Source organism: Ailuropoda melanoleuca, chromosome 9 (genome assembly GCF_002007445.2).
Source record: "Ailuropoda melanoleuca isolate Jingjing chromosome 9, ASM200744v2, whole genome shotgun sequence".
Classification (NCBI taxonomy): domain Eukaryota; kingdom Metazoa; phylum Chordata; class Mammalia; order Carnivora; family Ursidae; genus Ailuropoda; species Ailuropoda melanoleuca.
In genome coordinates, this window is record NC_048226.1 from 83,310,790 (window position 1) to 83,335,705 (window position 24,916).

The 24,916-nt window shown below is 43.3% G+C and overlaps 1 protein-coding gene across 2 annotated transcripts in view; it reads right to left on the minus strand.

The window, feature by feature from the left end:
• Nucleotides 1-24,916, minus strand: part of SAMD12 (sterile alpha motif domain containing 12) — a 376,744-nt gene that overhangs the window by 115,852 nt on the left and 235,976 nt on the right. Inside the window, exon 5 of one of the 2 annotated variants that reach the window (XM_019803197.2) lies at nucleotides 18,889-19,305. The exons of the other annotated variant lie outside the window; for it this stretch is intronic. Within the exon in view, the coding sequence (XP_019658756.1) occupies nucleotides 19,211-19,305 (95 nt within the window). The 3' untranslated portion in view covers nucleotides 18,889-19,210. Of the gene's footprint in view, nucleotides 1-18,888; nucleotides 19,306-24,916 lie in introns of those variants that run through there. 2 annotated transcript variants of the gene reach the window in all.

Here is a 24,916-nt window from a genome sequence, read left to right on the forward strand (position 1 = left end):
TGATACCAGGACTCCAGGATCCCAGAGTCCTGGGATCGAGCCCCACATCGGGCTCCTCCGCTGGGAGCCTGCTTCTTCCTCTCCCACTCCCCCTGCCTGTGTTCCCTTTCTCGCTGGCTCTCTCTCTCTCTCTGTCAAATAAATAAATAAAAATCTTAAAAAAAAAAAAAAGTTTAAACACAGAAAAGGTTAAAGGGAAGGGATTCTTTTTGTGTGCTATGCATTTCTTTTCAACATGTTCCACACTAAGAAAGAGAAACACCATTAAAATTTGAACTTTAAGTTGTAAGTCAGCCTGATGGCTCTTGGTGGAAGCTGTGGCCTGGGGAAAGAGAGTTAAAATCACAGAGAAATTTTCAAGGGGTTATAAATTCATATATATTTGGCAGTCTGGGGAAGCCTATGGACTCCTTCTCAAGAATCTATTTAAATGCAAAAAGGAATCTATTTAAATACAAAATAAACAACTTATATTGAAAAACACCTACCAAAATAGTTTTAAAAATTTGTGGGTGGACCAATACATGTGTTTCTTTATCAATGCATTAAAGAATAAGATTTATTGACAGAAATAATAACTTTTGTAATTTGACAGTGGTGATGAGTACAAATGATGTTTCAAGAATTCTTCAACAAGTGTTATATGATTGAGAATTACTTGTGATTCTAGTGACAAAGTCACATAAACTGCTAAGAGTACTGAAGTTTTGTTGTATTTGTGGTAGAAAGAAATGTTAAATTTCAGTAAAAAGTTGACTAAAGTATGTCCTATATATAATATATATTCCTTACAATATTATCTATACATATATCCAAATTTATCAGTCCCACTAAATTCTGTTCATGGTTCCCTTGGAGGTGGGAGGGATCCAGAAATCTTAGGTTCAGAACATTTAGCCAAGAGAAAGAGGTGATTTGTTGCTTTCCCTTTCTTTTTTTTTTGTAAGACAGATTGATTGGTTGATTGATTTGAAAGAGAGAGAGAGAGAAAGAGTGAGCGAACGCGCAGGCAGGGGAGGGGTAGAGGGAGAGAGAGAAATCCTCAAGCAGATTCCCAGATGAGTGCAGAGCCCCACACAGGGCTCGATCTCATGACCCTGAGATCATGACCTGAGCTGAAATCAAGAGTCAATCCTCCACTGACTGAGCCACCCAGGTGGCTCTCTTTTAATTAAAAGAGAGAAAAACTATTCACGGAGAGTGAAGGCTCAAAAACTTCCTCTGGCAGTGTGACAGTATGAGGCAATGGTATAGGTGTATACTTTGTAACCAGACTCCTTGAGTTTAAATCTTGGCCCTGTTTAACAGCTGTGTGACATTATGCAAGTGATTTAGCCATTTAACTTTTTTTTCTTTTTTTAAAATTTTATTTATTTATTTGACAGAGAGAAAGAGAGCACAAGTAGGGGGAGCAGCAGGCAGAGGGAGAAGCAGACTCCCTGCTGAGTAGGGAGCCCGACGTGGGACTCAATCCCAGAACCCTGGGATCATGACCTGAGCCCAAGGCAGTCACTTAACCAACTGAGCCAGGTGCCCTAGCCATTTAACTTCCTTATGACTCAGTTTCCTTATATGTAAAATGGGGTGACAGCAGTAACCCACCTGATAGGTTGTGAGGGTGAAATAAGCATACTTCAGCCATGATTATCTTGACCATTTTTTGTAACTCAATATCCCTAGCCACAAGGGATATCTTCAGTTCTGTGAAGGTGCCACGTTCTTGCTCATACCACTGCTCATACTGTTTTTCTGTCTGAAAGTCTCTTCTCACCTGCTCTTCACATAGCTGACTCCTTCTCATCCTTTAAGACTCAGCTTAAATACTACCTCCTCAGAAATGCTTTGCCAGAAGTCATCTCTGAAAGAGGCCATCTGCCATTATTCTCTATGATGAGCTCCATAATGGCTGGACTTGTGTCTGTCCTGATCCTCTCTGTAGCCCTGTGCCGCCAGCATAATTAGCTCTCCATAAATGGTCTTTGAATGAGCCACTGGACAGGGAGCAACTGAAGTGAACGGGCTCTATTCACGCCTATGAACAGTGCTTCAACCTTCGGTGTGATATGGATTTTATTAAGACCATTCTCAGACTTGTTTTGGAGCTGTTGGAAAGCCGAACACACTGCTTACATTAAAATGTCTGCAAGGTAGCATTTAGCCTTTTTTCAAACATTAGAAGGACTCCTCTTTCTGGTCTAGACTGCATACAGTAAGACAGGAACGACAAATTCTGGGCTGAGCTATTCACAGTCACGTAGTCTGCAGGCCTTGCAGAGGAAGTCCGCAGGTGATGTGGCTACAAAGCCAGTATTCAGCCATCATTTCATTTCTAGGCAACACAAGTGATGGAAGAGATACTCATCTAGTATCAGGAACCTGACTTCTGATTCTGATTTTTCATGTTTGAGTGATCTTAAGCAGGTCAACCTCTTTGAGCCTTAATTTTTTTCATCTTGTAAGTGACAATTTAAAAATATCTACTGTGACAGAGACCGCAGCTACCAAGCAAAATCCATTCTTCCCTCTCTCTGAATATAAGACTAGACTACAGTTCCAAATTTCCCTCGAGGCACCTGTGGTTATGTGATGAAGCTCTCGCCAACAGAAAGTAACCCCAGTGTTGCTTGTAACCTGTGTTTACTTAGTCCAGCCCTTTACTTCCAGGGTGGAATGGCAAGGACCAGAGCAACCTCAAAAATGGCTTATTGAAGGTGGCAGGGCTGCTGTCAGCCTGGGTCCCTAAATGACTGTGTAAAATAGTCATTCCCTGATCTGTAACCTTCGGCTAGGATTGTTACATAAGAGAGAATTAAGCCACTAGCTTTTCAGAATATATTTGTTATAGCAGCTAGTGTATTTGTGACTAATACACATGTCCTATCTGCTTTATAAAATTGTGAGAGAGAGTAGTTCTAATGTATGGGAAAGAGCTTTGAGAGGTAGCAAGTGCTCTGGAAGTTTGGCATCATTATTATTTTTTCTAGCTTTATTGAGATGTAGCTGACATATAACACTGTACATTTAAGGTATCCAATGTAATGATTTGATGCACGTATATATTGCAAATCATCATTACAGTTAATAGAGAAAGTGCGTATTAGTGTGCCTGACACATAGTAGATATTTATTTGTTGAATGAATGAACATCTTGCTGATAAAAAGCCTGAGATGAAAAAAAAATTCTATCTGCACAACAGCACTGGCAAAATATTTGTTTGGCCAGGGAAAACCTTTAATTGATTCGCCTGAGCTCATACAATAAAGCAAAATTCCTAGATATGAGCTTCTTTCAAGAAGATTCTTGTTTTTCTTTTTAATACTTTTTCCATCACAATAAATTATAAAATATTAAACATTTTGAAAAAAAGAAAAGAGACCCTTAATCTCACCATCCAAACACACTGTCTTCTAACTACATGCATGTCTATTTTTCACAGATGTAAACCTGTTTCTTATTATTTTTAAAATTTGTCCTTGGTAAGGAAAGCACAGACTTGGTAATTCTCCAGAAGTGATTCCAACCAAAAAAAAAAAAAAAAAAAAAAAAAAAAAAAAAAAAAAAGAAAAGAAAGAAAAAACCCACCTAATATTTCTAACAGTTCCAATTTAATTTTGCCAAGGGGTTCCATTCTTATTAAAAAGTGTACCAGGGAGAGGAGGTGATTTTCCTAAGAAAGTACATGGGGGTGTTAATTCTCACTACAATTAGGGTGATCAAGATTACAAATGTCGCAATCTCTCCACTTGCAGATTTAAGAGCTATCTTGTGGGTCTTACAAAAGTTACATGGAGGGCAAATGAGTGCATCTGGATCTTTTTCAAGGATATAAATGAATTCAATGATTAATTCAACAAATATTTATTGAGTTCCCACTATGTGTTAAGCAGTATGTGGACCATAAAACACAGGCTCTTCCCTTGAAAAGGTTAAGGTAGGGATGAAAGACAAGTAAACAATACTGTGGTGAGCTTGGAGGACGAGTGAGGCCAGGGGCAGTAGCTGCAGGAAATGAGACACGACATCTGGCTGGGAGTTAGGGAGGTAAAGGGGCAGAACATGGTCCAGGCTCCCCAAGCACACAGACCAGGATGAATGGAAACAAGAAAAAGCACGATACTCACAGGAACGCAAGTTATTCTACCTGACTACCTGACGTTAATAGAGCACACTGGCGGTAAACGGGTAAGAATGGAGACGTAAGCAGAGGTCAGATCAGGAGGCGTGGATAAGCTTCCTTGGGGCAGGGATGGTGTTTGTTCTGTGCCACCTAGGACAGCACCTGGCAAACAGGCAAGCCATCTGTATTTGCGGCATGAATTAACCTATGCTACACAGTTGACCCATTAGTGGTCATTGAGATTGGCCTCTGGTTACAAAGGAAGAGTACAGCTATTCCTTTCTCTCTAGAGACTGCATCTATGATGGTGCCTATCGCCATGCTGGGTGAGCCACGTGACCACCACTTGCTCCAGGGATGCTGCTTTATTCCTGGTGGTCCTGGACTGCTAAATAGCGGGGTCAGACACACTGAACCCTAATCTGAGGCATGCCCCCTTAGCCCAATTTCATTTTGTAATGGCATCAAGGATGCCACACATGTAGCTTCTCAGGCCATGCTGCAAAAGCAACGTATTAATGGCACTTCCACTTCCTAATCCTAGAGGCAGAGAACTGGGGTGGGTGGGGAGAGATGCAGGGGAGCTGCGGAGGGAGGGGGGCTAAAAGGAAAGGCTGTGCATGCTTCTACTCGTTTCTCCATCCTTGATTCTAGTCTTCTCTACGTTTTGAAACTGCTTTTAGTTGAAACTGAGCATCAATGATGTAGAAACACCAGAAGTCTTACCTTCTAGGGAGATTAACGGATTAATAAACCAGATCTAGCAATACTGAATAATTTGAAGGCAAAAACAGATTTGACTCACAGCAGCCCAGCAGGGTGGCTTACTTTGGAAACATTTCCCCACCGCTCTGCTGGGCATACTAAAAATGCACAGTGCAGGCTGACTCCATGGGGGGAGTGCATGGATTCAGCTGCTGAAGAGTGATGTGAAATTAAAGAGAGAATGAAATGTGTGATCTTGTTTAATCACACCTGGTGCTTCAGTTTCTCAATAACAGCACCCTGCTCCACTGTGTCAAACTGGTGTGTGTGTGTGTGTGTGTGTGTGTGTGTATGAATTACAGCTAGAGGACAGATTTACTCTCTGATGCCTGCCAATCCATTGCAGGGGATCTAATATGCAAATGACAAATAAGGTTTCCTCATAAAGAATTTGAGAGCAATTATCCTTTGGCCTGGACTGGCATAAAACTACCATAACTGAGGGGTAAGCAGGGAAATGTCATCTCCTAAAAGAGGCCAAAACCTCAGGGTCCCAGGCTCACGGTGCCTTGGGGAAGACGATGTATTTTAATACCTACGGTGTATTCTAGGTCATACTCTTCTTCTGCCCTGATGGCTGAGTGTGTGACTCATGTTGCTTCAGATTTCCAGGAGGATGACAGGCACCAAGAAGAGGGAGAATGAACCATTTCAGCTTATTTAGGAGTGTATGTTCATGAGTTTAAAAGTTCATAAATTTGCACTAGAACTGGTATTTAGGGAGATCCTCTTCTCTGGCCCTTCACCAAGGAATTGCTACTTCGTAGCTTTGGTGGGTTTATACTGAGTGTCAAACACAATGTATTTTTGTTGCGACCTGTGCCTGTTTCCCCCGCTAGTCAGATATTTTATGGCAAGGAGGTCCTAAAGTACAGCAATGTGCTTCATTTAATGTAAAAATGGTTACTGTAATTAAATGTTCCATTTTATGCATTTTCTGGGGGTGGGGGGGGTTGTCTTCTGCACGATTCCATTTAGCAGCGGAAAATAAATGCTTACAAATAATTAGCTGAACATTGTCAGCTTTACATCACATTTACATTGAGGCAAATAAAAAATGACAACTAGACAATAGTTATTTTGATCCCTTCCAGGGAGTAACCACACGATTAGCCTGCAAACCTGCACATCAGTGATCCCCAAATATTCCATGCTAGTTCAGAGAAGATTTGTTTAAAGATCTTGATTCAGTGAAAGGAATTATATAGAGAATACATGAATGGACTGCTCAGAATTCTGACATAATCAATTTTCAGAACCATGGGCTTTCAATATATATTTTTAAAACAACCTCCTAAAAATAATTCTTTACTGCTGGAGACCCAGGTAACTGAAAGTCCCCCTTGTTTCTCTCTTGCTTCTGAAAATCCCGAGGTTGTTAGCCATCTTGATAGCCCTTAGATCACAGTCTGCTGTGATCCTCTGATCTTCTCTGAAACTGGAGGCCTCTTGAAGGCAGAAAACCTGGCTCATTCATCTTTGTCACTCATTTTCCATGTCTATGATTTAGAACCTCCATGCCATACGTATTCAATAAACAGGTGTGAACTGGACCATTCAACACTGTAGGTCACATTATTCTAGAAAGTAATTAGTTATTTCCCAGTATCTGAGGAAACAACGGGTAAATGTCAGAGGAAGCAGGGGTGGGAGGAGGGATGGCAGACAATCAAATGAAGTTATATTGAAATTCTCTGATATTAAAAAAAGATCTATGGAATGGACCCTTTACAGTCACTGAATGAGAATCTATAAAAATAAAATGCTGATTTAGAATAAAGTCCCATCCATTTTGCTACGTGGTATATTTCCTTGGCCTCTTGAAGACCTAAAGCCATTTCCAGTTCATGGCCCTGACCTTTTATTGGCAGGAAGGCAGGCAAGTCTGACCAGCAGGGGTGGGCTGGGGCAATATCCATGGGACTTCGCCTATTCAGAAGACACCTCTTCAACTTAAAAAACTGTGAACATGAGGGATATCTTTTAAGGTTGGCCAGATCTATGTTCAATTTTTTCTAAAGATTTTATTTATTTGAGAGAGAGAAAGAGAGAATGAGCGAACACAAGCAGGGGGAGCAGCAGAGGGAGAGGGAGAAGCAGGCTCCCTACTGAGCAGGGAGCCCGACGTGGGACTCGATCCCAGGACCCTGGGATCATGACCTGAGACGAAGGCAGACGTTTAACTGACTGAGCCACCTAGGCGCCCCATGTTCAATTTTTAATATGTAGACTGAGAGTGTTATATTTTCATCCATTTAAAGAGTCTTTTAGATACCATATATTTATAAGCAAATCTACAATAATGTAATAGGTTATTAACCATTCCCAGAGATATTCTGGCTCCGGAATAAGCTGGTTGGATCTTTTCAGCCTCTTTTTAGTAGATAATACAATGGATATGACCATGCCCCTCTCCACCTTTTAACCCCTGCAGAACTTGCCCTAACTTTAGCGTCACACCCAAACCCTGGCTTACACAGCCAAATCATGGCTTACACAGCTTCGCAGAGTGTATGGCCCTGTCATCTTTGGCCACCACCCATCTTCCTCACTGTGCCTTTATGCTGATTTCTTTAGTTTGCAAAGTTCTTCCTACTGGCTCTGACTCTATTGTATTACTGTTCTCCTTGTTTCTTTGCTTAACTTGTTTATCAACTGGGGTTCATATTATTGGTCACTTAAGAAATCCTTCCCCTGGTGCTAGTCTGGGTTCCCTCCTTTTTACTATTCTATGGTAACTTCTTTCCAACTGTCACTTAATACTTTTTCATGCAATTCTTTAATGTCCATGTTCCATTCTATATTTTAAGTGTTATGACACCAGTGAAAGGATATGTTTTGTTCATTGCTGTGTCTTTAGCACCTGGCCCAGCACATAACAAGTGCTCAATATATATTTGTTGAATGACTGGACGTATCTTTCAGTTTGAGTTGACTGTAGATTTGAAGCATCAGGCATTGTGATGTACTGGACAGTGAGCAGACTCTGGACTCTGTTTAAAGTCAGCCTCTGTCTTTAACAGCAAGAGGGATAAGTCACAGTTCACCAAGTCTCACTGTCCTCATCACTGTAAGTGTACTGGCGCTAATGCTACTTCTGAAGAAAATGTATGCATGCACCCAGTGCTGCTTGCAAATGACACCGCCATGCTGCTGGGAATAATGCTCTGTGTACAAATCTAGCCATTCTTTCTGTGTTTCTGCGGGAAGAGTCTCTCATGAAAGCAAGCTCCCTCCCTTCCTTCTTTCAGGAATCCCAAGAGAAGCAGGGATAGGGAACAGCCTCTCCTTAGTCTGAACTAGGTCACCTAACAAAGCCATTGTACAAGCATCTAGAACCCTGCATCTGATACCTGGTAGATGGCCTCCAAATGAAGGAAGACATACAAGTGCTCTTGGTGTTTTCCACTTGACTCTTCGTTCAACTTTGTTTCTGACGTTTGTCTATGTCAAAATAACACGTGGCTGCTCGAGTTTGCATTCCATTGTACAGCTGCACAATTTATCATCCATAACTGCCGATGGCTATTGAGCTTCCACGTTTTGGCTATTACTTGCCTTTTTCTGTGGACTTACTCTGACATCTAGGGGAGAGGTTCTTCCTATGGAGGGTTGAGATCTGAAGCCAACTGCAGTCTAGGAGGTAGAGGGATTCACTGATAAGGAACAACGTGGCACATGCAGCGGGGGCTAGAAACGCACATGGCTCAACCCGCAACTCCAGTGAAGGTGGGACTTTGTCTCTAATCCGACTGTCACCAATGTGGCCATTACTAAAAAAATAGGAAAGACACCCTGGAACTAGACAGGATACTGCCTCAACTCATGTAAGTTCTATCCAACTCAGATAGATATACATTTCATGTGACATAATAGAGGTGGCCCTGCTCGGTGCACAGAACACTGGGCAGGTGAAGGGTACCCAGGATATGAAAAGGTGGATCTTGATGCAAGAGCTCCCAGATGTGTAGGAAATGCTGAGTAAGGCAAAATTCTACTGCTGAGTCTCTTCATAAAACTGGCTCCTCTCCATGCTCCTCAGGCTGGATAACAAGACTCATTATATTAAGATGTATCATGCAGCCCTCAAGGGAAGAGGGCCTGGGGATGCAGAGAAGTCACCTGTGGCACCCTGAAGAGTAAGCTACCAAACAGGCCCCAACATGGGATGAAAAATGCTCCACAACACAAATTATAAACATAATATAAACACCAGGAACTAAACATATGCATAAAGCAGAAAAGAATAGCATGCTCTAGAAAAGATTTGCCACGAGACAAAGACAAAAGTTTAATAGTAACTATTTGTATTCTCAAGGTAATTACTCAACACTCCAAGTTGCTATAAGAGAGGTAATGAGGCAACAAACAGAGATAAAAAAGGGATTTTATGAAAAGAATACAAGCAAGCAAATAATTCCATTGCAGAATTTAAAACTGCATGAAAAGCAGTAAAGAGCAGAATCACTCCTGAATTAAATGGAATTAGATTCGTGAAATAGGACAGTGGTTCTCAAACCCAGCTAAATAAGGGGGAGGAACACTTAAAATACACATTTCTAGGGTGAAATATAGCAGATTTTGAATCAGTGGGCCTTGGGTGAAGCTATGAAATCTGTATTTAGAAAAAGCCCCTAAAGTGGATCCAAAACTCAATCTAGTTTAGAAATTATTAAGGTGAGTGCAAATTTGAGACAATCACCCAGAGTTCAGAGGGAAAAAACAACAAAAAACCCCCCAAAACCAAGTGGAATGAAGAAGAAGAAATAGACTAGAATCACAGACAGAGGATCTGTAGCAGATGCCTAATGTGAGTAAACGAGGAAACACTCAGAAACAATGCAACAAAACCAATCAAAAATGCATATTGAGGGGCGCCTGGGTGGCTCAGTCAGTTAAGCGTCCGACTCTTGATTTTGGCTCAGGTCATGATCTCACGGTTGTGAGACTGAGCCCTGGTGTCAGGCTCTGCACTGGGTGTGCAGTCTGCTTAAGATTCTCCTTTCTCCTCTCCTTCTGCTCCTCCCCCCACTCCCTTCTCTTAAAAAAAAAAAAAGTATATTGAAGGAAATTTCCCTGAAATGAAAAAAAATATCTCCAGTTTAAAAGGTTTTTACTGTGGACTTAATGAAAACTGATAAACATTTTGATCCACTGAATATTAAGTCTAAAAAAGAATCTTGCCCAAATCCAGGAAAAAGAAATAAATCCCCTCTAAAAGAAAAAAATGTCAGTGGAATCTGTCTATGTAGTTTTCAGGGAGAAAGCTTAGGCTATGATTCCCTAATTCTATTATCTGCCCAAGCTGCTGTCAGTACTAAGTGAAAGCAACAAGAAGTCATTTTCCGCTGGGAAAGGGTTCTAGAACACTGATGTTCTCTATGGTAATTGAGATTAACCAGCAGCATGGAAACTGGGCAATGCAGACATTGCTAAATAGCAGCATTCCTATGAAGAATGTAAGTACTGTCATCCTGAAACAAGAGGTCCAATTACATGAGAATCAAGGATTTAGCTACTGCAGACGGGGATAACAATCTCGAAGAATAACAGAAACTGGGTGGGAGGGGTATTGTGCTTGGGGAGCTGGAGGAAGGAGCCCATGGTCATCTTCCATTTCGATACAGCGGTGTGCCAACAGACACTGCTTCACTCTTGACATTAATAATTTGAGAAACACAGGTTTAGAACATGGGTGTTAAACATCACTGTTATTTAAACATTCAATAGAAACTATCAGAGGGACTTAAGTACCATACCTTCCAAATTCCTGGAGTGGGATGGGGAAGGGGAAATGAATCAAAGATAAACGCAGATCATACGGCAAAACTGGCCCCCACTTAAAAAAAAAAGGAGGGGAACAAAAGAAACAACAACAGAAAGTCCAACGTAAACTAAGACAACAGAAGAAATAACTAAATAATCAGTTTTCATAAATATACATATTTATGAATGTCTGAAAGCATATGCACCAAAATGTTGATGGTCATTTCTGCCTGGTAGGTTTAGAGTAACTTTTTTATTTTTGCATAACTAAATTTAAAAAAAAATTTCTGGCAATGATTACATATTACGTATGTGATTGAAAATAAAACATAAACCTAAAATTCCTCTTCGTTCATCTGAATGAGCACTGATCACGAAGCCACTCATTAAAACTAGAAATGACCGGCATAGCGGCAACGGCTGAGATTGGCATTTGCTGTGATTATGCAACTTGTTTCACTAATTTGACTCATTTCCCCAAACAGGATGCACAGGTGGTGTTCATTTATTTAGTCACAACACTAATTACTCTTTACAACTGTGCTCTTCTCTGGGTTTCTCAACATAACCATCGCAACAGTAGGAAAGCGCCCTTGAATGATTGCCTGAGCGTGTGTGTGCAAAAGGTGGGGGACCTTGGTTTCCAGCCAAATGAGTCTGGGTCCTCTGTCCTGTGAGGGCTCGGAGGTGACATTCCAGTCCCTTAGCACCATACACTTTTATCTACACTGTGGTCTCAGCCCCCGCCACAAACAGCAAACTCCAGCCATACTGAGCACGTCATTTCTTGAAACTTGCTGCCATGCCTGGAACGCTCTGCCATGTTAGGGGGAGTTAGGGGCCCCTCGAAGGTCACAACATCCTCTGCTTATTGTCCTATTTATCTCATGTTGTATGGTGACTGCTTAGTCAACTGTTTTGCAAAGGAAATGTCTGCCCCAAAAGGAAAACCTGGGATGCCTGCTGGTCAGGAATGCATGGTATTTGCCTTCCAGCATTAGCAGGGTGCCTGAAAAGGAGAAAATACTCAGTAGATGGTCAGGCACGGAGGGCTAGTCTCAGAGCTGATTCACCTCGGCTTCCGCCCATTCTTCCCTCGCTCCCATCTCCTTTCTTGGTGGGAGAGATCAGAGGGTCTAAGAGGCAGCATTTTGCAGGAGCGTGTCCCCTGAGCTTCTGAGCTCTGCAGAGCTGCCCTCTTCCCGTGCACAGAGATGTTCCTACAAGAAGTTGGCAAGAGCTAAATGGCAAGTTCTTTGTGCTCTGTGGCTCCAACCTCATCGAGAATCCCAGCTAGCTTGTGCTTTCTTCGCATGTACCTCCTACATGAAGCCCCACCACTCTCTGAAAGAAGCCGATGCCAGGCCTGTTCAGCTCTCTGTGCCATGATCACAAAACGTGTCACTACTGAGAGAGAAGGGATGTTCACAAATCCCAAGGCTGAGGTCAAATATTCCCAAAACGAAGGCTCACCTCGCTTAGGTCTATTTTTAGAATGTGAACCAGCAACGACTCTTCTGTTTTACAAATTTACAAATGAAGCTCAAAAAGTGTTTTCCTATTTTCAGGACAGGCCAGGAGAGTATTAAATAAGGTAGGACTTGACTTCTAGTAAATAAAGCATGAGTGTCATTAGGAGCTCAAGAGACACTGAAGAGGGGCGCCTGGGTGGCACAGTGGTTAAGCGTCTGCCTTCGGCTCAGGGCCTGATCCCGGCGTTGTGGGATCGAGCCCCACATCAGGCTCCTCCACTATGAGCCTGCTTCTTCCTCTCCCACTCCCCCTGCTTGTGTTCCCTATCTCGCTGGCCGTCTCTATCTCTGTCAAATAAAATAAAATCTAAAAAAAAAAAAAGAGAGAGAGACACTGAAGAAATGGGGTTTGTGTATTTGATTCTACTCCCTTTGATTCCTCTTCTGTGATGACTGGTCCTCTTGTCTCTACTATATAACCTCTACTCCAATCACACTGTAACCAGTGTCCAGATAGCCTAGTGTCATGCCTCATGTGTGTGTCCCAACCTTTCGTGCCCTCCTCGCAAACTAACAGTCATCTCTCAAGATGCTCAAAGGCCAACTCTTCTGCAAAGCACTACTTACTTTATCCATAGTTAGAAATATAATCTCAGTACTAGGACAGCTGTTAGTACTATGTCATTGTATTAGAATTGATCTATTTATACATCTCCATTTACGTATTTATTCAGCAACTAGATACTGAGCATGAAGCATGAGTCAATGAGCTCTATGAAGACCTGGCCTGTGTCCATCATCCCTATGGCCCTAGACCTCAGTACTACATCTGGCATGGCTTATGCACACAATGTCTCTTTGGTGCATGAAAAAATGATGGGATCTTTGAAATCCAGGGATGACTACACTTCTCACAGAGAGACGAGTATCTTCGTATCTAAGATATGTAGAGAAGATACCTTAATTTCTTTCTTTTTTAAACAGGTTACTTTACTAACGGGAAGTTCTTCTCTGATCTGATTCACATCTCCTATAATTCAAGCCTCCTCCTGATTCCCCCTTGCTTTGAAATTACAAAATGTTGTTCTTCATATATGTGAAAATTATTCTAAATGTTTCTCAGCTAGACCCAACTTCCCAAAAATGTGGCACTGAGAATCTCAGTTCTCTTTTTTCTTTTCATAGAGGCCAGTTTTCAGGCTAGAGTTTTTTTTTTTTTCTTTTTTTTTTTTAATTATATTATGTTAGTCACCATACAGTACATCCCCGGTTTCCGATGTAAAGTTTGATGATTCATTAGTTGCGTATAACACCCAGTGCACCATGCAATACGTGCCCTCCTTACTACCCATCACCAGTCTATCCCATTCCCCCACCCCCCCCCCTCTGAAGTCTTCAGTTTGTTTCTCATAGTCCATAGTCTCTCATGTTTCATTCCCCCTTCTGATTACCCCCCTTTTCTTTATCCCTTTCTTCCCCTACCGATCCTCCTAGTTCTTATGTTCCATAGATGAGAGAAATCATATGATAATTGTCTTTCTCTGCTTGACTTATTTCACTTAGCATTATCTCCTCCAGTGCCGTCCATGTTGCAGCAAATGTTGAGAATTCGTTCTTTCTGATAGCTGAGTAATATTCCATTGTATATATGGACCACAGCTTCTTAATCCAGTCATCTGTTGAAGGGCATCTCGGCTCCTTCCATGATTTGGCTATTGTGGACAATGCAGCTATGAACATTGGGGTGCATATGGCCCTTCTCTTTACTACGTCTGTATCTTTGGGGTAAACACCCAGTAGTGCAATGGCTGGGTCATAGGGTAGTTCAATTTTTAACTTTTTAAGGGACCTCCACACTGTTTTCCAGAGTGGCTGTACCAACTTGCATTCCCACCAACAATGTAGGAGGGATCCCCTTTCTCCACATCCTCTCCAACAATTGTTGTTTCTTGCCTTGTCTATCTTTGCCATTCTAACTGGCGTAAGGTGGTATCTCAGTGTGGTTTTGATTTGAATTTCCCTGATGACTAATGATTTTGAACATTTTTTCATGTGTCTGTTATAGGCTAGAGTTCTTTTTATTTTTATATACGATTTATTTTTTTGAGAGAATGTGTGTGCAAGCAGGGGGAGGGCAGAGGAAGAGGGAGACAAGCAGACCCCCTGCTGATCATGGAGCCCAATTCAGGGCTCAATCTCAAGACCCTGAGATCATGACCTAAGCTGAAAACAAGAGTCAGACGCTCAACCGACTGAGCCATCTAGGTGTCCCAAGTTTTTTTGTTTTGTTTTGTTTTGTTTGTTTGTTTTTTAAGATTTTATTTATTTATTTGAGAGAGCAAGCATGAGCAGGGAGGAGGGATAGAGGGCAGAGAGAGAAGCAGATGCCCTGCTGAGCAAGAAGCCTGATGTGGGGCTCAATCCCAGGACTCTGAGATCATGACCTGAGCCAAAGGCAGACGCTAAACTGACTGAGCCACCCAGGCGCCCAACCCAAACTCTTTTTAAAATATTTTCTCCTTGGACTGTTGGATGCCTTTGCAACACACTGCAGCTGTGGGGCCAGAAGCTTCCCAGCCCTGGTGGGGGCACGGCCCTGGCTAGAGGAAGAGAAACCTCCCAGATCTGAGCAGACTGCACAGCCCTTGCCTCAAAAGCTCTTTATCATGTAACATTCCTGATGTGGCTCAGCCAGGATCTCTATTGCTGTCTCACCCTTCTGCGTCCATGCTTTCTCTCTCCTCCATCTGCACAGGTGACTCTGGGATTCTCCACTAGGACGTTTCCCTATTCTCCTCGCATGTGAGGGGCTTGAGATTGGTTTTCCAAAGAATGGTCTTCCTGCACAATTTGCAGGGCTGGCTGCAAAGCTACTTTGTCCTAAGTACCAAATATAATATCAAATAGAGCCTGACAAAAGATTTTTAAGAACTACTATCTCACAACCTAGTGTGTTAAGTGAACTGTGTACCCCCAAAACTCACATGGGATGTTCTAACCCCCAGTAAATCAGAATGTGATCTTATTTGGTGTTGTAGATGCCATTAGTTAAGATGAGGTCAAAATGGAGTAGTGTGGTCCCCAATTGCATATGACCAGTGTCCTCATAAAAATGGGGGCTCTGGGCACAAGACACACACACACAGGAGAATGATGCATGAAGACTAGAATTATGTAGCCATATAAGAAACTAGCAGAAGCTGGGAGAGGGGCCTGAAACAGACCCTTCCCTGATGCCTTCACATGGAACATGGCCCTGCTGATATCTTGATCTCACATTACCAGCCTTCTGAACTGTGAGATGACACATTTCTGTTGTTCGAAGCTATCCAATTAGTGGCACTATATTATGGTGGCCCTAGTAAACAAATACATGGTGATACACTAAATGCTTTCTCACTCTATCTTGCTATCCAGAAAGTGGTAGCAAGCCAGCTTCCCTTGAAAGTTTGTGCTGAGTCTCCCAGTTATGTCATGCTGTCTACTAGGTTGGGGAATGATTAGACATTTGACATTGTCTGTCCCCATGGAACCAGAGGACACTAGGAACGCAACAGGAGGGCAGTTAGGTGAAAGAGGAACAGAGAAGTAACATGTGTTCTCTGTGCTGGGTACCGCATGTAGCTCTTTACTCCTAAAAACCGCCTTGTGATGTAAGTAGACTGTTATTTATTCCATGTTGCAAATCAGATTTATCAAGATCAGTAATATGCTGACAGTCACACAGCCAGAGAGTGACAAACAATCCAGACATTTGAATCCAGTTGACTCTGAAGCTATTCCAGGATTTTCCTTCAGGGAGAGGTAATTAAGCATCAGGCTAGGTTACCAAAGAAAGCTGACTACTGTCATTTTCCTGAATGCTTAAAAACAGGTGCATCGTTTTCCTTTATGGACAGGTTGTACATGGTTTCGCCTACAGTCAGGAGCATGGACAAGTACTCTTTCAAAGTTCCTTTTGGTTCTGTGATTTTTATGATTATAGAATAGTCTTCATGAATTGAGGAAGAATAAGCCTCATGCTTCAGAAATTTTATCCATGTAGTCCTCATTTAAAATACTCGGCTCACTAGATTAAGGGGACAAGACTACACAACCAAGCAGGTCCCTCATAATTGCTGGCTTTGGGCCGGTAATCCATGTCACCTGCCGTTTCTGCTTTCCCACATCAGTGAGCGTCTCTTCCCTGACCTAGGTCCCCAGGTACTAAGTGTTTGCAATCCCTTCGAGGCAGAGAGACCAAGCATGCTATCTTTACATTCTTTCTTTAACCTATTTCACCTTCTAGTCACCTCCTACAGGTTAGGCAATAAAACTTTCATTCACTTAATAATGTACTGCCTAACAAAAGACAAGAATCTTGAGATGTGAGAGTCTAGATTTAAATGTACTGGAATCACCGGGGCTAGCGGGTCACACAGGAGACACCTGAAACAGCTAAGAGCAATGCACAACTGACCTATAGATCAAAGAGAGCGAGTGACACTTCAAAGAATGAAGTCAAAAATTAGCAAGCAAGGTCGGTTTTCAGGAAGATACAAAGTCTTTCCCCCTTTGAGAGTGGATCCCTTCAGGCAGAACTGGGTAAAGCTGACGGTCAGCATCATAGCCTATGTGAGCTAATCACGACTTCCTGTCGATATTTTCCCCACTTGCTATTTAATTTTAATAATACCTTGATTTGTTTTGATAATTTTACCTAATTCCCAAGATAACGAGTTTATATTGACTCTGGATTCCAATACTGAAATTATGAAAAAGCTACTTTTTAAAGAAGAAAATGACCCTTCATAATATTTTCTCCTTAGAATGTTAAGATGTTGACAGTTTTAAAAACTATAAGAAATTGGAGGGAAACCTAGGTCCCGTGGTTCTGGCTTTTACCTTTCCTTCGACGATTTCTCCTTGGAGAAGCTCAGAGTCCACTGAACAAACACAGCAAATTAACTACTGGTGAAGTATTTCACCGGGTTCTACTTTACAAACAGAAAGTCACTTCCACCTGTGGGGTCTGGCCTCCCTGGGTGTGAACATGGCTCTGCCGCTTGGAAATCAGTTAGACAGCCCCAGCACCAGCCCTGATGACTTCCTGACATTCTCATGGCTGCTATTTAACATAAACAACAAGAAATCCTCCAAAACCCAAAAGCATTTTATTTTCATTTATTTTTAAGATTTCCTTCATTTAGACAGATAAAGATAGAGCAGAGGTAAGGGGCAGAGAGAGGCAGATATTCTCAAGCAGACTCCCCTCTGAGCTCAGGGCCCACAGCAGGGCTCAATCTCATGGCCCTGAGATCATGACCTGAGCTGACATCAAGAGCCAGATGCTTAAATGACTGAACCACCCAGGCGCCCCCAAAAGCATTTTAATCAACACGCCATGCAATGTTGGTCATATCAATATATGGACACTGATACTCAATCTCACTGGGAGAATGAAGAGTAAGAAGACTTAATCTTTCATCTTTAAACAAATGCTTTTGTTTCCTCTCTGTCCACCTTCATAAAGTCCTCAATTAGAAAGAAAGAAAGAGGGAAAATGCACAAGCTGACACTCTGCCCAACATACTTGGGAAGGAAAAAGAGAATTCCTCAAAGTGCATATGGGGCAGGCTGATCAAACCCAAGGCCTTCCTCCATCTCCTTTAAGAAAACAAACCAAAACTTTGGTATTTGCCCTGAATCTTTCAGCTCTCACTGCAGCCTTGAGGAGTGGTGTTGGCCGTGCAGCCTCCCTGCTGTTTCTGCAGTCTTTGCAAGCAGAGCCTGATGGAATGATGCCTCAGTGATCTGTTCTTTTCTGATGGGCCCCTGAGGGTGCTTCTGAGTGATTGTGCCCTGCTTCTCGCAGCGCTGATGGGACTGAGCTCCCTCCCTCCTTAAACTCAGCACGGGGAGGTTGTCTCTTCAGGGGAGGTGGCTTGCAGTCCCCGGGTCTCTTTCGGGGCTCCTCTGCCATATGTAGGTTTTTTTTTTCCCTTTCACTGAGGTATAATTGACATATAATGCATTAGCTTCAGGTGCACAGAGTATGGATTTGGTACTTGTATATCCTGCCAGACGAGCACCAGCACAAGTCTCCTTACCATCTGTCACCATACAACGTTATCAATTTTTTTTTTCCACATAGCTTGTTTCATCTGGCTATGGTGTGAACAGCTGAATAGCGGCTAGACACAGATGAAATGGTGTTTTTGAATAAAAGGATGTGCTACCCAGGAGGCATAACTAGTATTTAATTTGCTGCCTGTGTTCGATAGACTGTGAGCTCCTCAAAGGCAGGGACCGTGTCTCATTTGTCTTCGTATTCTTGTTGACTAACACACATTCATTTGTCCATTCATTTATTCAACAAATATTTACGGAGAGCCGGGGGTACAAGATGGGAAAGGCACAGCCTTCAACAAAGAACTAGACATTTCTTTTGCCCCACAGGCTGGAATGCCATGGAATAAATATACTTTCTGATATAAGATACACAAATACACACACAAAATAAATAATACGAAAGCTGAGCTATCCTACTCATTGAATCATTGAACGTCAAAGATGAATGGGACTTGCTTCTAAAGATACGGAAGCCAACTCTAAGAAAGAGCTGACCAATCCTTGATCTTGTGCTCTTTTCACCTTGAGCAAGGTGGTTCATTGAAGTTCAATTTCTACTTCAAGTAGAAATTTCCATTTTTCTCTGTATCCCTCCTGCTTTCAGTACATAATTTTTCATATATATTTTTAATATTTTAATTTTCAAAAATTCAAATAATTCAAGGGTCTCTAGACCATGGTTTAAATAAAGATTATGAACCCAAATTCTGGCAGGAGCCAGGATATACAGTAATTGAAGCAAGTGAAGCCAGGAGAAAGAATGGAGGTCAGAGTAGAGCACACAAAACTCAAGCTCTTGTTCAGTTCTCTACTCCAAATTGATGGCTTAAAGCAATTATTTTATTTAGCTTATGCTTTTATGGGTCAAGAATTCATGAAGGGCTCAGCTGGGTGATTCATCTCTTATCCTCGTGCTGGCCCCTCATGGGGACGGAGGATGTACTTCCAAGGGGGCTGCCTTAGTCGTGTGTCTGGCACTTAGATGCTCTTCTGCCTTTGTCCATATGGTGCCTCTTCTTCCACGGCCTCTTCAAGTGGCTTGGGCTTCTGACAGCATGATGGTCTCAGGGTAGCTGCAATGGACATATGGCGGCTCATTTCCCTGACCCAGTATCTCAAGAGACAGGAAGTAAATGCTGCCAGTTTCTTAAAGCCTGGATCCAAAAACTGTCCCAGTATTACCTCTGCATATTTTACTGGTCAGAGCAGTCACCAAGCCTTCCTGGATTCAAGGGGAGGATACCTAGACCACACATCTCAATAGGAAGAGTGTTAAAGATTTTATAAACATCTTTAATGCACCACAGTCTGTTACAGAGAGTAGCTACCAAGATACCAGGTTGTTGCTTCTTGGGACTGTAGTCTGGTATGAGAGATTAGGAATATTTAACATAGAAGATGGAAATTTAAATTTTAAAAATGTGCACTCCCCGGGGCGCCTGGGTGGCTCAGTTGTTGGGCGTCTGCCTTCGGCTCAGGGCGTGATCCCGGCGTTGTGGGATCGAGCCCCACATCAGGCTCCTCCGCTGTGAGCCTGCTTCTTCCTCTCCCACTCCCCCTGCTTGTGTTCCCTGTCTCGCTGGCTGTCTCTATCTCTGTCAAATAAATAAATAAAATCTTTAAAAAAAAAAATGTGCACTCCCCTGACTTTTTAAAAAAGATTGTATTTATTTGAGAGAGAGAGAGACACAGAGAGCACAAGCCCGGGGAAGGGCAGAGGGAGAGAGAGAGCAGACTCCCTGCTGAGCAGGGAGCCCGATGCGGGGCTTGACCCTTGGGACCCCGAGATCATGACCTGAGCTGGTATCAAGAGCCGGACGCTTAACTGACTGAACCACCCAGGCGACCCTGTAATCTCCTTTTGTTTTCTTTTTTTTCTTTTAATTTAAATTGCAATCTCCTGACTTTTAAATGCTGACAACAGATTCAAATTTTCTGAGAAACCGTGTCAGGCACACACATTTGCGGACACCGCCCATGCCCATCAGCATGTCCCCTTTCCTTCAAGCAATAAACCAAATTCTTATAAAGGAGATTGAAGAAAGTACTGATATGCATTTGGAAATATTTTGCCTACAACTGAAAAATGAAGATCTAAAGAGCTTTTTTACTATCTTTGACAATAGACTTTTATTGAAAACATACCAGTCGGTAAGTGAGGGATCTTTCTATATAACTACCATGCGCCACACGGGAACATTGAATGTCTCCTATGCTGAGAATTCCCTTCTCCCATTTCCATCTTAGCCAAATCACAGTTTGATGAAAAGTATCGTGACTTTTACTTCTTGAATTTGAGAACTAAAAATACAACATGATAGAGGCACTGACTTCATGCCCCAAAGGAAAGAAAACCGAAGAGGAGCCAAGAAACTAAATAAGAAGTCAAGACAGAAACCGTACAAACTCCACATTAGTGTCTCAACTTTAGTGACCAAACCATGTTCTGACTCAGAATAACCAGGTCATGTCCCAAGCCTCAGCATTCTGAGTCAATACTTGAGAGGACCCTAACGTGGGTGGTCTGTGAACCACATCGCTGGTACTCATGACAGGGGTGAGTTTTGAGGGAGAGCTACAGTACGAATTGTGCCACATGTTATGAGTTGGTGCTAGCTTTGGTAATAACGGAGCCAAGAGAAGAATGTATACAGTGGGCCCCACTCTCTAAGTCCATCACAAAAGCATGTTAGGAGTAGGAGACTGGGTTCCTAGCTCTGATCTGCATGAGCTGCCTAATGGAGCTTAGGGAAGTCACTTCCCTTCTTATGGCCTCAGTTTCTTCTTCTGTAAAATGAGGAGGGTTGGCTTGGATTCCAACAGTGGCAAGTACAACTGCCCATATTCTGTGCCTGATGGAGACCCTGTTGTTGGGAGAGGTCACTGAGAATACATGACTGCTAGTTGAGCTGCAAACCAGACCCAGGGAATCCAAGGCTCCGCATCTCCCCCTCCCCCCACCAGTGTTCTTGGAATGTATGTTCTGCCCACTGTCTCCACAGTGGGAGCTGTTCCAAAGACCGAGCCTTAACAGAGTTAGGTGTTGTTGAGACCATCTGGATGAATATGACTGAAACCCATGAGGGACTTTATATAGACTTTAAGAATCGGGAGGGTGGGTGTGGAGATCCACTCATCCTGCAGTTGCCCAACACAAGCCTTGTGTAAGTTCCCCTGCTTATTAACAATGCTACCTACCAATCTGGACTGGATTGCCTCGTTCTTTGGTCTCCCCATGCCCCCCCTGTGCAGAAAGGCCGGTTTGCAAACCAACACACACTCACCCAGAGCACCACGAGCTCTGCAAAGCCCGGACCTGGCCTCACAGGCCTTCTCTCCCAGCCACTTCCAACAGACAGGATTTAACACGGGAGTAGAAACCCACTCAGTAGCTGTGGTGGGGGATCTCTGAGTTTCTTCTGCTTGTGTGGTGTGTTACAGTTTTGGAGGGAAAGTCAGGCAAAAAGAAGTCATGAAACGTAATTTTTAAGGTGGGAAAATAGTTTAAGGGCAGGAGCAATCCAGAAACAGAAACACGGGATCTGAGAAGGGTAGGAGTGCCGGTATGCCAGCCAATCTCGGTTATCTTGGCGATGGAGGTCTTGGTGTAGTTGCCTCCGGCAAATCCGAGCAGCTACATCCCAGGACAAGCAGTGGGAGAGGCAGGGTTGGGATTTGGCTGAGCAACACCGTGGGTCTGCACATACATGAACCTGGCAGTGAGTGCCTCCTTACATTGGGCACCAGGCACCTTGCTTGCCTCAACCTGCTCCCAGCCCTGAGGAGGGGTATTACAACGATGGAGTTGGGGGCTTGCGGCGAAGCTGTCCTCTCTCCCACAGACCCGCTGAGCAGAGTGGGAGTGGGTTGTGTAGAAGGGCCAGTGCAGATGGACCAGGCCAGATGAGGTCAGGAACCCCTTGGATCAAATTTTCCGAAGGGCATTTGATGGTAAGGGCAGAGGCTTCAGATCTACGTTGGGTTAGCTGTGCAACTCTGTCAAGTTACTAAACCTCTTTACGTCTCAGTTTTCCAATCTGCGAAATGGAAATTAAGAACAGCTTCTTGCCAGAGATGCTGTGAAGTTGGGATCTGTGAATGGGGCACCTGGCACAGAGCCTTCAGTCACTGCATGACAATTCTTTTTTTTTTTCTTTCTTTCTTTCCAGCCCCCATTCTGCCTTGAGTGAATGTCAGGAAATGAAGCAAGCTAGGGACAGCAAACTTCATGCCAAAAATGGATGTAGAAATCCACATCCTTGTGCAGAGGGAGCCTGGCGGGTCTTCACAGGCATTGCTGACTTTCTGACTCATAATTGCTTTCTTTTTTAAATCCACCCATTCTGCTCAGGTTCGACCGAGTACAGGAAGGCTGATAGTACAATGCTAGGATCTTGCCTACCAGGAAAAGTCTCCCGGTGCTGCTTGGAGGCCAAAGTTCTAGGGGGAAAAAAAGTGACAAATCTTGTGTCACAGGCTTGCCTAGTAAGAATTATAGCTACCATCCACTTAAGCCATTAGTATGTGGTTGGCCCAGTGCTAGGCACTTACGAACATTATTTAAGTCAGCCCTTCCGGCATTATAAAGAAGTAGATACAACTAGTCCTAGTTTATAGATGAGGAAATAAAGGCTAATATGGTTCATAAACTGTAGAAATGAATAGAAGCCAGACCTTTTCCTGAGTTCTTACCCACTATTTAGAAATGAACATTTGTCACTCTGGAAATGCAAAAAAAACCACAAGAGGGATTCATTGCTCTCAGAGAGTTCAGAGATGCAGAAAGGAATCAGGACCAGCATATGAAAAAGAACAGTACGGCATGCCACACGGCAGCTTAACCACACTAGGAGCTCTTTGTGGTGGGGGGTGGGGGGTGGGCTGGGTTTCATTCTTTTTTTTTTTTCTTCTTCTTTAATACCCCTATTTTCTAGGGCAATGGATGGCCCTTAGCAGGAGCTCAGTCATTGGGTGCTAGATGCATAGGCAAAATAAGGGCTAAGGTGTGTTCTACAGACCTGGAGATTAGTAGGGATTCAAGGTCCGGGGAGGTCCATGGGGGTACAAGGGAGAAGGCCAGCTTCATGGAGAACAGACTGGTGACCTGGGATGGGATTTAGATGGGTTGAAAAGAGCAAAGACGACAGAAGAAACACATGAACAATGGCATGAAGCAGCACAAGCATGGGGTGCTGCGTTGACACAGGAGGGCGACGTGCTTAGAGAATTATCCGTGTGCTAGTTGGCTTGGCAAAGAGCCAGCCGAGTCATACCTGGCGGGGCCTTGGTGTAAGACTGGCCATTATCTGGAAACAGGTCCACAAGGGCTGAAAGAACAAGGTCAAAGGAAACACAGGGTAGGCCGGTCTAGACATACAAGGTAGGGAAGTAAGCTGGAGCGGGCTGGATTGCAGGAAGCGAGGTTCCCCACCCATGGTAGAGGATATGCAAATATAACTTTTGGCAGCTGTGAAAAGCATAAGAGGAGGACAAGTCAGCCCTGAAGAATGCGAAGGAGGAGGAGTACCAGGAAAGGCCTTGGAGGAACACACGCTGGGGCTGATCGCCCTCTCCAGTTGGATTTTCAGGCACCACAGCAGCCTCCCTGCTCTCCGGAGACCCTCGGTGCATCTGTGTATTCTGTAAAATGAACTCCGGGAAATCATGTTTACTAACTTGTAAGTCATGATCCATGGGGTTTAAAAAGCCATAAAATCCTTTTAGTAGGGTTGCCTAGATATATAAAAAAGTCTCCTATACACATACATAATTTTATATAACTTAATACATTTTCACCTAAATGCTAATATAACTTTATATAAATTTATACAAGTAATTTTATCCTGGGCTAAAGAGCTAAGTCTAAAAATGGAAGAATGTAACAGATGGCTCTATCTCGAGGCTATTGGTTCCATCCTTACCCTTCCCACCCAATTGTTCCAAAAGAATGATGAAATTTTATCAGTCAGTTCTTCTCTGTCAGTACATATTTAATCCACGTGTCCCAGCCAGGAAGAAAATCGTTACTTGGTAATGACCTCCACGTGGGCCTCAGGAACCCTAAAATTTTTTACCAGGAAGCCCAGGGTGGTGGTGTGGGGCGATCTCTGCCTCCGACTCGTGGGCCTGAGCAGCTCATCACCGCCCACACTGTATGCTCTAGAACCCCAATGGCTGTGGGATGTTAAAAAACATCGTGAGCAAAAGGATTTTCTGGTTGTGACAGGGGGTCCCTAAGAACATCCCCAGGATTGCTGATTTGCTGGGAGAACCCACAGGACTCAGCAAATACTTGCACTCACAGCTAGGCTTCATTACAGCAAAAGGATGCAGAGCAGAGGAAGAGAGAGAAAGAGAAAGACGCACAGGGCGAAGCCTGGAGGAGAGCAGGCACGGCTTCTAAGAGTCCCTCCTGGGAGAGTCACACAGGATGCATTTAATTCCTCCAGCAATGAGTTGTGACAGCGTTGTGTGAAATGCTGTCTACCAGGGAAGCTCACGAGAGACTCACTGCCCAGGATTTTTATTGGAGGCTGTTCACATGCACATCCTCTGTGTCCATGTACCCAAACTCCAGACTCCCAGAAGGACAACAGGTGTTCAGCATCAATGAGACTGTTCGTACAGCCAAGTGCAGGCACATGGGCCATTATGATCAGGGATGCTGGGAACCCTCCTGAAATC